General features: G+C 47.6%; 1 protein-coding gene across 1 annotated transcript; it reads right to left on the bottom strand.

The window, feature by feature from the left end:
- Positions 1-2,213: 2,213 nt before the first annotated feature.
- On the bottom strand, positions 2,214-9,305 carry Maged1 (MAGE family member D1). Its single transcript, XM_006997535.4, has 13 exons — positions 8,928-9,305; positions 8,297-8,370; positions 6,897-7,595; positions 5,654-6,322; positions 5,491-5,554; positions 5,229-5,308; positions 5,018-5,109; positions 4,715-4,794; positions 4,580-4,622; positions 4,308-4,370; positions 3,681-3,795; positions 2,624-3,004; positions 2,214-2,418 (listed from the first exon to the last, which is right to left on the bottom strand). Exons 2-12 carry the CDS (start codon positions 8,339-8,341, stop codon positions 2,627-2,629), a joined length of 2,328 nt encoding a protein of 775 aa, XP_006997597.1. The 5' UTR covers positions 8,342-8,370; positions 8,928-9,305; the 3' UTR covers positions 2,214-2,418; positions 2,624-2,626.
- Between the last annotated feature and the right edge of the window lie 3,897 nt (positions 9,306-13,202).

The following is a 13,202-nucleotide window of genomic DNA, read 5'->3' as shown; positions in this document are numbered from 1 at the left end:
ATGCAGTCCATGGGGATGGAGGTAAACGGGCTTCCAGCAAATGCTGGGGTTACTCGGCCAGCTCCAGGCCCCAGTGACACACTTTCTATCTCCCTTTTCAGGCTCCTTAGGACTTCCTGGTAGCCTGCATACCTCTGGTGTTACTAACCACATCATCCTCTGACTCAACCTTTCTTGGATGTGAGCACCCAGAACAGCAGCGCAAGACTCTTTCATTTAGCATAGCTTGGAGGATCCATACACAGCCTCCTGTCATTTTTTTAAAACAATGATTTATTTTTATATGTGCATTGGTGTTTTGCCTGCACATGTGGCTGTGTGAGGGTGTCAGGTCCCCTGGAAGTGGAGTTACAGACAGTTGTGAGCTGCCATGTGAATGATGGGAATTGAACTCGGGTCCTCTGGAAGAAGCAGCCAGTGCTCTTAACTGCTGAGCCATCTCCCCAGCCCCTACTCTCAGTCAGTTTCACATACATTAGATCACAGTGTTGGACATAGCAAGAGTTTGGGGAGACCTTTCCCCATGTACCAATGAGCAACTTAAGCTGAGTGCAGACAGGAGAAGAGCTGGATGACTTGACTGCTTTTGGGCCTGGAATCCTTCCCACATATCCGACAGCTCATCTGAGCTCCCGTCCCTCTGGGGCAGATATAACCTGGAGAGTATGGATCTGGGCTGTGGGAGTGGTGAAGGTGGTTGTCGTAATACTTCAGGGGAACCTGTGATTATCTTGCGGGTTTATGGACCATCAGTTGTTCTTTTCCGAAGCTGCAAAGCAGCATCCATCTCCCTGAATGTGGAGGCTGTGGAACACACACACTGCGGCAGGCCTTGGTGCTCTGTACCCAAAGTGGCTGTTAACAAAGCGCAGGCTGAAAAGCATTCTCCCACACAGAAAGGCTGGCTCCAGCCCCGGACACCCCAGGTGTTTCCCATCAACCAGTACAGCCCAGACCCAGAGTCTCAGGGCTCTGACAGTCCCTGCCAAACAGGTATCAGGCCGACTCTCCAGGCATACCTGGGAAGGGGGCCAGGAGCCAGGCCCGGCAGAAAGGAAAGTCTGCAATAAGGACAAGAGGCCATGCGGGCTTGGGGCCTTACCCCCGTCGTCCTCCTAGCCCTGGGCTCTCTTCTCGGAATATGGCCATTACCCACAGATCTAAAGAACCCTTGCATGCTATCCCTGAGCATTATTGAGCCCTTCCCAATCAAATTGTCTTCGCTCTTGCTTTTTTCCCACCACCCAAATTTTCTGCCCCTGCCCTGCTCACGTGCCCGAATACCAGTTTTTAAATAAGTTATGGTCTAGGCCTCATTTTGTTCCTGGTGAGAAAGCCTCAGTAACTCAAGCAGGTCCAGTTCAGGTCATAGCCAAAGGCTATCTAGCTCGATTTAGAGAGGTTTTACTTCCTTAATCCCTGTTTTCTAAGCAATGACTCCCCTTTCTCCCTGCAGGAGAATTACATCATTTCCCCTCTCCTTTCCTCCCTCCACCCCTCCTCCCATACACCCTTCCTTGTTCTTTCCCAAATTCATGGCCTCTTTTTTCATTAACTATCATCACCCCTTTTGAGGCCGCCTTCATAAACCTTGTATCTGTGATGAAGTTCCCCAGTCCTGTGTCACCAAGGGATTGTGATGGCTTCTGGAGGGACAGGCCGAATTTCCAGAGACTGTACAGAGGTGATCTATTAGCTCAGCCCTTTATGGGTAATGTGGCTATGGGATTCTCACAGGAGACTTTGGGACCTGGCTCGAGGGGTTATTCCTTTTCTTGCCTTTATCCTGGAGTTCTTTCACTTTCCATATGGACATAATGAACATCCTGGAATCCTGCCACTGACCCTTCTTCATCTTCCACCCTCCACTATTGACACTGGAAACACTGGGGGGAGGGGGTTCCCTTTTCTTCTTAAATGTAATTGTTTTGACCATCCACACCTTCCTTCACCGTTCCATTTCTTATACAGTAGCATTACCCATCACACGCATTACTCATGTGCTGTTAATGTATGGACTATTACACCAGTCCTTAGATCTCAACAGCGCTTGTGTTTATTCATCCCCTTCTTTGGTTCCTACTCCATTAGATGGATCTACCCACATTTCCATATAGTGAAAGCTGATCTGCTCTTCAGATTAGAGCCAATAAATATGTTGATCTTTCTCTCTCTCCCTGGATATACATACAAAAAAGAGAACATTTCATTCATTTTGCAGTTTCAACATTTATTTCTGATACCAAAACTTGACAACACACAAGGAAAAAAAAAAGTAACAGACAGAATAGCAAATAAATTTATCTTGCATGCCACTCTCAGTCAACAGGACGTGGCTCTCTAGATAGCTGTGTTTTGAAGGAATCTGAGGCTTCAGCCTCACTCGGAGGGAAAACTATTGCAAATGATGAGCAGGATCTGTGAATACAAGAAAAAAGGAAAAGAATTCAATAAGCTGGATAAAGTAATAAGGAACATTAACACCAAATACTACTTCTCTGTGCTTTTTTTTTCTCTACCATGGGTTTTACATTACTACTAGCTCAGGTATGTGAATACAATCCCCACTGACCATGTATCCCCCCAAGAACCCTACTTGCCTAATTTAGAGTGCTTTACTTACATTTTACTCAACCCAGAAGAAGCCAATGGCACCGAAGTTGGCAGCGAAGTTGGCAGTGGCTGTACCACTGGGGCCAATAATGGGGCCAGTAAAGGCCTGAGGGAATCTGGAGCGGGCATTCTGGTGGTATCGGGCCCAGAAGGTAAAGGGGATCCTGGACCAAGGATCTCCAAAATCTCCTTCCTCATCCCAGGTCAGCAGCTCAAACTCGATGTCATCCCAGCTCCAGGGCCCAGACACGGCCTCATCTCCGATTCCCATGCGGGTTCTTGCTTCAGCGCGGGCCTCTGCCTCAGCTGCAGCAGCATCCAGAGCATCCAAAGCTTCATCTGCAGCTTCCATGAACTGTGCAGTCCAGTCACGAGGGTCTCTCTTCTGCACCTGCAATCAATGAGGAACAGAAAACAAAACCAAACCTTTTACAGTAGCCAAGATACATAATCAGTGTAAGTGCCCAACAATAGATGAATGGAAAGAGAAAATATTGTATTACATATGGTGGAATACTATTCAGTCTTTAAAAATGAAAATCCTACTATTCGTGATAATATGGTTGAAACTGAAGGACATTATGTTAAATAAGTCAATCCAAAGAGACAAATATTGTATTGGCAATCTAAAACTAGACTCACAGGAGTAGATTAGAATGGTGGTTGCCAGGGGCTCAAGTGGGATGAGGAACAGGGACATATTCATTAAAGGGTATGAAATTTAGTTAGATATAATGAGTAAGTTCTGGATATTTATTATGCAGCAGAAAGTCTGTAAGTTAATGACTAGCATATATTTGTAAACTGCTGAGATGGCTTTTCTTGTGTGTTCCTGTATGTGTGTGCACACACATGTGGCAGGTATGTGCATGCATGGAGGCCAAAAGTTCCATCTTGAGTGTTGTTCCTCGGGTACCATCTACCTTTCATTTGAGATAGTGTATTTCAGTAGGCAGGCTCTCCATCTCCCCAGCACTGGACTGCAAACACGCACTACCACATCTGGCTTTTTTCCCCCGGGTTCTGGGGACTGAACCCAATGAACCTACCAGCAGTTCCTCCATTACCTCTGCAATGAACCTCAGCACTTTCATCTTGCTGGTCTCATGGTAGGAACGGAGGCCCCAGAGGAACTCATACTCAGGAGGGTTGCTGTTGGGCACCCGTCTGTAGTCCAGGTATCTGCGGGGGCAAAAAGAGTCTGTGTTTATGGACAGTCTGCAAACAATACCTAGTAATTCTGGATTCTGAAACTCTTTCATTCAAATAGAAATCTTTTACTGCAGTCACTCCTAAACACGGTCAGGGTATCTACCTGTTAAGAATCAGGTCTTAGACTTCCTATGCCAGGGATTCCACACCAGGCAACCACTCAGAGCTGCAAGGGACACTTGTATGGGGCCACAGAAAGGAAACACTCATTTTAACCCTTCTGCTAAAGCTGTTGCTTCAGGTTCTTATAATCTTGTCAATGAACCACAAATAGATCACTCCCAGGAGTCCGACATGGCCCACGCTTTCCTGAGAAAGTGTACTATGAGCATGGTGGACAGGCTTCACTTAGAACTCTGCTGTAGAAACACCCTACCTCAAACACTTCTGAGTAAAGGTGTTATTTCTGTGAGCCTATATACAGGTGTGGTGTGTAATATGTTTAGAAAGCCTTTCCGGATGCGGCCCAAGCAGTCACTTACTTCTGCTTTACAAACTCGTAAGTCAGAAGCTTTCGCAGATCGCCAAGGAGGGGATGTCTGACCCTGATGGTAAAAAAGAAAACGACAATCAGAATTTTCCTGAAGAAAAGAGGGAGAGAGTTCAAGGTTGTTTTCCCATCCATCCACACAATTTAGATATCCCCAAGGCAAAGTTCCCCCACCCAGACCAACAGGTTAATGCAATTCTGGGACCATCCCCTGCTGCCAAAGTAGAATTCAAACAGACAGGAGATGAAAGAGCCTAATCATACCCAGGACGTAGTCCCATCTTGCGCAGTGCCTCCCAAAGGACGGCTGTAATGGAAGGCGAGAAAACATAAGGCATAGAAAGCAAGCCTGGGAATCAGGCTGTAGCCAAGCCCCCAGCTGCCAGTCCAGCCACTCACCCTCACTGGCACGGTTGCCATTCATGAAGATAATGCCCAGAATCACTAAGAGGAGGCCGAGCTTGGGTGTGTCTTTGGTCCTAGAGGAGTCCAAAAAGAATACACAATATGTATATAGCCAGCAGCCATTTGCTTGAAAAACCCCAGCAAGCTTACCAATGAGCTTTTCCAGTATTCCTCAGTGGAGATCATTATGCCCCCACTCTGCCCATGACCTCCTATGAGACTGAATACTGAAACTCTTAGTAAAAAAAAAAAAGCATCACTGAGAAAGGCCATATTCCATCTCCTTTCCCATCTTACGTTCCCAGTATGCCAGCCAGGGACTCAGGGGTACTGATGAGAATATACAGATGCTCGTCTTTGTCAATTTCCTTCAGCTGAATTCCAAATTTCTACAGGGGCAAGAGAACAGATTATGAAATTATAGCAGTTAGCATAATCTACCCATAGGCAGGCAGGCACAGCCCTCAACTTTCCCCATCATTCCAGTTTCTTAGGTTTGGCTTTTTACCTTCTCCAGGACAAAGCAGGCGCGTTCAATGATTTCTGGGTAAACATCAGTGTATTCTCGGATGATATCCCTCAGCATTTCTGTAAGAGAAAAGGGGAAACACCAAGATTGAGTTGGAGTACAGAGTAGCAGTCCCTTTGCCAGCTCTGGTGAGGGTAGCTCAGTCAGGGTCCTCAAAAGTAGAAACAGGAGTCAGCTTTGGAAGGGAAGGGATGGATAAGCAAAAGATGCCCATGGAGCACAGGGACAGGGGAAGACCTACCTGAGCGCTTGATGGGCACCTTTGTGTAGTCTTTAAGCATCAGGTACTTGACCAGCTTGTTTGCCTGGGGAGAAAGAAATAATTAAAATTATGTTTGCAGACAACTTGGCTGATTGTAAATGGAAGGACAACAGTAAAATAAGTGGAGAGGTACAGCTCTTACTCTTTCCTGAAGGAGGGCCACATCTCGGGGCTGTGGAGCACCCTGGTTCTGTGAGGCACGAGAGTTGGAGGAGGATCTCAGATTAGGCGAGGGTCGTAAGTTCTGCCAGTCAGGTGGAATTGGCCAATCGGCTGGGATCCAGTCAGGTGGAAAAGGCCAATCAGTGGGAAATGACCAGTCAGGAGGCAGTGACCAGTCGGGTGGTAACTGCCAATCTGGAGGGCCCTGCCAATCTTGAGGACCCTGCCAACTGGGTGGAGCCTGCCAGCTAGGTGGGCTCTGCCATCCAGGTGTATTCTGCCAGGCCATTGGGTTTGGCCAGACAATTGGACCAGGCCAGACAATGGGGTTTGGCCAGATCACTGGATTCTGCCAGATCACTGGGTTAGGCCAGATCACTGGATTCTGCCATGCAACTGGGTTCTGCCAAGCTGATGGTGTCTGCCTAGCTGGGGGACTCTGACGTGCTGGTGGGGTCTGCCTGGCTGTCTGATTTTGCCAGCCTGATGGGTTCTGCCAAGCCAGTGGGGTCTGCCACAGCACATTGGGGGGTGCGCCAGGTGGGTTCTGAGTGGTCACTGGAACTGGAGCAGACCTCCAGTTCCCCGAAGCCAGTGAGGCCCGCCTTTGATCTCCACTGCTGCTCTCTTCCACATTCAAGTTATTAATCTGCACCACAAGAGAAAAGAAAATTCCAGAAAAGAAAATTCACTATTAATGCTGGGTCCTCCTAGTAGCTAACCTAGGAACTACCTATGAATCTTCACCTATAAGGACAGCCTGACCCCTCACTCGCCATTGGTCACTTTGTTTTCCCTTGTCTTTCAGGCAGGAGTTTCACCTCCAAACCAGACCAACCGCAACCAGAAAGTGGGGCTTCTTTTCCTACGTGACCGTGAACTCAAGCCACCTCTTTTCTCCCTGACTGTGTTTTCTCTAGCTAGTGAGGTCAATCTTCAAGATCTAATGATAATTTGATGTGAGCCTGCCTAGCTTAAGACCTTACACATGGTGTTTACTGTTAAAATGTCCTATACACAGGTGGCGTGGTGATCCATATTATCAAGGGTCCTTGTAGAAGCTCACCATCAATCTGTGGACAATCAGGGGTCAGGAATAAACATTTAACACCCCCTACAACTTAGCCAAAATACAGGCATACATGCCCTTTATTTTGTTTGGAGCAAATGTACTTTAAAGAAAGGAGAGCACCCAAAGCAAATGAAGCTAGCAGGGATCTCACCTTGCGGGTCCTCTTGCCCCGAATTATAGTCCGGGACTCCACATTCTGAGCCTGGGAGCCATCTGCTGAGGTCTGTGCAGCTGCACCGTCAGTTTCAGAGATACCTGGGCTGGTCCCTATGTCAGCCATTTTGGCCTGGTTTACATTCTGGATCTGGGCATCAGCTGCAGGGACCTTAGTGGTATCATTCCAAGCCTTAGTAGCTGTCTTAGGCTGGTTGTTGGTCATCTCATTGGCACTGGGGGGCTGAGAGAAATTGTAGGCGGCACTGGGGCCTGCCTTAGTAGTGGTATTCTGGGCCTTAAAGGCCATTTCAGACTTTTTAGCTGATTTGCCTGTGCTTGCTGCCTGGGGAAAATCAGAGGCAGCATTTGGACCTTTAGAGGTGCCATTCTGTGACTTAAAGCCCACCTTAGACTGGTTCTTGGGCATCTCCTTGGCATTACGTGCCTGAGAGAAATCATTTGGACCCTTTGCGGTGGTATTCTGGGCTTTGAAGCCTGTCTTAGGCCTAGCAGCAGCTGTTGAAAGCTCAGTATCAGCCACCTCATTGGCAGTTGGGGGCTGTGAACTCTGGGGACTAGCATTCTGCCCACTGGCAGCTGCTGTGGCCTGGTTGGTGGGTGGAGCCTCGGAGATCTGGATGGCTTCCATCAAGGTCTGCACAAGCAAGGCGCTGTCTTCTACGGAGGCCTCAGCCTGCAAATACAGGAGGGGGTTAATTTCAACCTCTGGGCCTTACAAGCCAGATCAGAAGGAGGGGCAGACGCAGCAGGGGAGCTGTAGACAAGCCTCACAGTTCACAGATCGGGGGCAGAGAAGGGTCAATGGGAGGCGGGGTGGGAACAAAACTTGGTTAAGGGTAGAGGGGGCAGGGCAAGGTGAGGGCCGTCAGAGGCAGCAGGGGCTGGTGAGGAATGTGGTGCAAACAAACCACTGAACCCCAAGCGGGTTTAGAGCTGGACTGGTTAGGCTTGCGGTGGGAAACTCAAGACCCGAGGAGGAGGTGGGAGGGATGGAGGAGGCTAAGCTGCGGGGGTGGAGGGGGAGTCTCGCTGCGTGGAGAAAGGGAGGGGTGGAGGCGAGAGGTTGGGGGATGGGGCGACAGACTGCTCTACACGCGTCAGGGTTATGGAAAAAAAAATGGTTCCTTACCCAACCCGCATTCTCTGGGCAGAATGCCCTGACTAACAGGGTCTCCCCTTTCTCTAAGCAGGGACCGATGGCTGAAAAGGGACGCCCCTCCCCCCATTCGATAAACGCTAGAAATTTGAGAGGCAGCGGAGTCCAGGCCGGAAGAAGGGCAAAATCAGATCCTGCCATTTGCGCTAGCAAAGGGGCCAGTGGTGGGCGTAATCTGTCAGCAGGGGAAATGGAGGAATGGGGACCCGGGTTCTCACCTGGAAGCCGCGGAGGCCTGCACCACCGTCCGGTTTCTGAGCCATAGCTCTTGTCTCTCTGGCAAGAGCAGAGCCTAGGGGGGTGTGGGAGAGGAACGAGGCATTACACACTAGCGAAGGAAAATACGCAGGGCCGAATTGTGTGTGCGCGTGGGGTTTGATTCTGGGGGCGGGGGAGGTGCCGGGGATGGGGAGAAGCAGGCCTAATCGGAGCGGGAAAAGTAAACGGGCGTCCGTCCCGACGGACCATCTAAAAATTCCAGACGCTGACATGGAAACGCTGCAAATCCGCGTTCTGGAATCGGCTAAGAGCCCCGAACGCCGTAGTTTTTTTTTTTTTTTGGGGGGGGAGGGGAAAGATTCGCTTCGGGAAAGTTGAATTAAGGTTTTGAATCCCGAGGACCCGTATAACGGATCAAGGTCGAGAAATCCGAGGATTCTATGAAGGAATTGGATAAGGATTCAGAGGATGAACGGGGGTTCTAAATTAGAAAGGGTCGGGAGCGGGTATGAATCCGGGACCGCGGCGGCGGAGGGGGTTTCTAAATCCAGGGTAAAGGGCTTGGGATAAAAGGATAGGAAAAGGGCGCCACACCAGGGGGCAGATGCCCAGTCTGGGGGCTAGTCTCACCTTGCCTCGGGCCCCAACCCCAACCCCCTCGGCTGCTTCTCTTCTTCGCGACTCAGAGGGTCAGGATTGCAGTGCTCGGCTCTCGGCAGCTGCACTCTCTCCTTGTCCAGGAGAAAATGCCAGCGCGGCAGCTCGGGCGACCCCGCCTCTTCGCCTAATATACCACCCACCGCCTCAGCAAGGGCGGCGCATGCGCAACAGCCAACTGTCCAAATAAGAGTCCCGCTTGCTTTCCCAACAAAAGCTTCATCCTGGAGACCTTGGCGCGCATGTGCACTCCGAGGAGAGCCCGCCTCCTTGCCAACACACTATCCCACCGCCAACCAGGTTGACAGTGGCCAGAGGTCCCTCCCCTTCTTCTGACGCACCCACTCCTCCAACAGATGCGCAGAGCCTTTTGGTCCCACCCCCTCGGCCAGCACACCAGCCCCCTACCTTTCTCCGCAATGCGTCTCTTCGCAGTCCCTCCCTTTTTCCCGAGGACTCTCTCGGCAGGTCCGCAGCTGCCTCCCACCCCCTGCTTGGGGCCTCTTAGGTAGGCCGCTGCAGGGGTCTCTTATTTCGACACGAGCTCGGCCTCTGCTGAGTTCACCCACTTTGCTACGCAGGAACCTTCGAGACTGCAAAAAAAAAAAAAAAAATACCTAACAGGAGGTAGCAAAGCAAGTGTCGGCCAGGGCAATCTACAGATTTCCTCTGACTAGACCCAGAAAATTAGCTTTTCTTTTTTCCTTTCTTTCTTTTTTTTTTTTAATTAGCTTTTCACTTGCCCCTTTTGCAGTTTTTGTCGTGGAACCGTTTCGCGAGGGGTGGGTCAGCGAGGGGAGGGAAAGGCACAGGGCAGTGGGAGCTGTCCTGGAGCTTGTTTTTCTCAAACAGCAGCAGCCCTCGGAGGTGGAGGGAGGGCAACATCCTCATTTAACACACCAGGTAGCTCAAGTCATAAGCCCCCCGTCTGAACCAGGACACTGAGCTAGTAACAAACAGAAAAGGCAAATTTTGGCACAGCACAGTGATGCACACTGGAGACTGAGGAACGCCAGGAGTTCCAGGCCAGCTACGCAACTCTGAGACTTTATCCAAAAAACAAACATCCATGTGAGGCCGGGATTTTCCTGACTGCAAAATCCCTATAATGTTAGTGCTGGTCTGAGAACTGAGGCACTCCTTCATTTTCCATTGGAATGACAAGCTTTTCCTCTCCCCAATATTTGTTCCAAGTGGACAAGGCCTGTGCTCTAGGAGGCCTAGTATATGTGGGAACCTTCAAGGTTCACTCTGGGCTCCCATTGGCAGGCACTTCCCAGGAGTGAGACCCCAGGACTTGGTGCTTGCTGGAGCGGCCAGAGCAGTCAGGTGTGTCTGTCCTGCTCTTGCAGAGTGAAGCTGGGCTACGCTTTAGAATTCCATGATTAATGTCTGACCTATCTGTCACTGGCTGTGTGAGCCCCTGAAAATATAGTCACTTTAGTGGACTTCTCCAAGCCTTGTTTACTCATTACACAAACTAAGAATCACAGAAAGTGGGTCCTGTCCAGGGACACACAGCCTGCTGTGCTTCCAAGATGGCTGAAGAAACAAACGTAGAAAAACGACATACAGACACCAAGTGACTCAAACCAAAGCCATACGTTTCCAAAATCCAAGGCAGATTTTAGCGCGCTTCCCATTATTCTGGCGTCAGCTCCTGCAAGGAGCCTGCATATGAAAGAAAGCTAATGCTAGGAAGGACTGCAGCATTTAGTCCCCAAGGACCAACATCAATTCTGCCAGGCTGGATGACTTCCCTCATCTGTTGCATAGCAACCTTCTCTGTCAGCTGCCTGTTTTTCCTCAGCACTTCCTCTGTAAAGTGTCTGCAGTGGGACGTGAGCAGACTCGGAAAAGGAGGTCTGAGGTGCCATTTTATATATTATCTGCTTCCATGTCTGTTATCTTCAGTCATGAGCCAGCCTATAATTTTCAGGCTTGTCTCCTACTGCCCCCTTCCTTCTCCAGCTGGATATTCTCAAAATTATTCCCATATATATATATATATATATATATATATATATATATATATTCATATATATAAATGAATCCTCCTCACCACTATTTCCTTTAGTTATACCCTTTTTGCCATATTAGAATGGAGGCTTCTTTAGGGAGATGGACTGTTCTCTGTTTTATTCATTGTTGTATCCTCAGCATGAAGAACAATGCCTAGTACATTTTATATTTTCAATAAATAATTGTTTGATGAATGAATGGATCACACAATGCACCACATTGCTAAAAGCAGAAACTTGAATTTTTGCTTGATAAATTCACTCATTTTTTGTCATATACAGACATAATACATACTCATTACAGGAACGGTTTATATGCACCATTAAAGGTTGAAATATTATCTAAATGCTATAGAAGTCAAGTAATTATTTTCTAATCCTCACCACCTGAGACAGTGGCTAAAGTTTTTATGCTACCTTTTCATATAGCATTTTAAGCATAGACACACAGCTCTTCTTATATCAATAGGATAATATGCATGTGGAAAATATTTTAAATTATACTCTTTTGCCTAATACTTCACAATCTTCTTTCAGTTCTGTCAAAGGTGCATTGTTAGCATGATCTTTATATCCTTGCATGATCAAAGACTCATGTGTTTTCATTTGACAAGAACTAAAAGCATATGCAATTTTTTGCATCTAATTTATCTTATCAAAAATCTACCTGAGTCATTCTTTAAAAAAATGTTAACATTCATTTTTGTTTACGTTTGTTCATGTTGTAACAAGGATCCTGGTGTTAGCTGAGTTCATTATGCGGGACAGGCAAAGGACTGACTGTCCAGGAAAGACAAAAGACTGAAATGCAGGAAAAAGCTTTACTGAAGCAGGCTGCCAGGCTCCTTCCCTGGGACTGGGAGGTGGGAGTCTGAGGGGCATGGCATGGCTCTGTTGTCCAGATGTTTGTCCCGCCGGCCTGTCTTTCTGACTCGCCCTCAGTGTGTCTGTGGGTTTGTCTCTCTGTGTGTAAGGCGCATATGGATGCTTTTGGATGCCAGGAGAGAGAGTTGGCCTCCCTGGAGCTAGAGTTATATAGGTGGTTGTGTGCCACCTGGTGTGGGTGCTGGGAACTGAACTTACATCGGTTAAAACAGCTGGCCCATCTTTAGTCCCTATTTGTTTTTTATTTGTGTGTGTATGTATGTATGTGTGTGTCTGTGTAAACAGATTTCCATTTCTTTGAGTTAAATATCCAACAGTGTAATTTCTGGGTCTTATAGTAAGTGTATGTTAGTTTTACAAGAAGCTACAGATTTTTCCTCGAGTGGCTGAACCATTTCACATTCCATTAACCACACATGAATGGTCCAATTTCTACAAATCTTTGGTGGCATCTGTAGTCAGAAGTTTCAGCAATAGTGTGTAGTAATAGCTCACCATACTTTTAATGTAATTTACTTGATGGTTAATTATACTGAATATTTTTGTGTGATAATTTCACAGCCATATCTAATTTCTAATAAAAATGTCTGTATATTTTTATCCATTTTCTAATTGGATTGTTTAATTGCTTTTATAAAATATGTTGGATCTTGATAAGAGCAGTGCTGGACAAGCATGATAACCTGAGTTAAAATTCCTAGCACACATGTAGAAAGTTGTGTATGGGTATGCACACGTGTTATTGGGATGGAGACAGGAGGATTGCTGGATCTTCCTATCTGTAGGTTCAATGAAAGACTTTGCCCGGGCATAAAGCAAAAAGCACCTGACATCCTCCTTTGGCCTCTGTGAATGCATGGATGTATGTACCTACACACAAATGAACACATATACTGCACACACTTGCCGTACTTCCACTCACACACATATGCACACATACACAGAAGTAATAAGTCAATTAATTTTAAAAGTTGAATATTGACCTTTTATGCTTCATTCACGAGTTCTTTGTTGGCGATGTGGTTTGCATTTTTTTTCTGTTTATAGCTTATCCTAGCCTCATTTTAAAAAGCATTTATATTTATTTGTGTGTGTGCGTGTGCGTGCGTGCGTGCGTGCGTGCGTGCGTGTGTGTGTGTGTGTGTGTGTGTGAAGGTTCCTATGAGTGCTGGAAGAGGCTGTCTGATCCCTTGAAGCTGTAGTCACAGTCGGTTGTCGTGGTGGTGCTGGGAGCCAAATCTGATTTGGCTGGAAGAGCAGCACTAACTGCTGAACGACCTCTCCAGCCCCCTCTTTTATTCTTTTAATAGTCTTTTGAAAAATTTGAATCTTGTGGGAGTCC

The sequence above is a fragment of the Peromyscus maniculatus genome, chromosome X (genome assembly GCF_049852395.1).
Source record: "Peromyscus maniculatus bairdii isolate BWxNUB_F1_BW_parent chromosome X, HU_Pman_BW_mat_3.1, whole genome shotgun sequence".
Lineage (NCBI taxonomy): Eukaryota > Metazoa > Chordata > Mammalia > Rodentia > Cricetidae > Peromyscus > Peromyscus maniculatus.
Note: the sequence above shows the minus strand (reverse complement) of the source record. Positions and strands in the feature narration are given on the sequence as shown.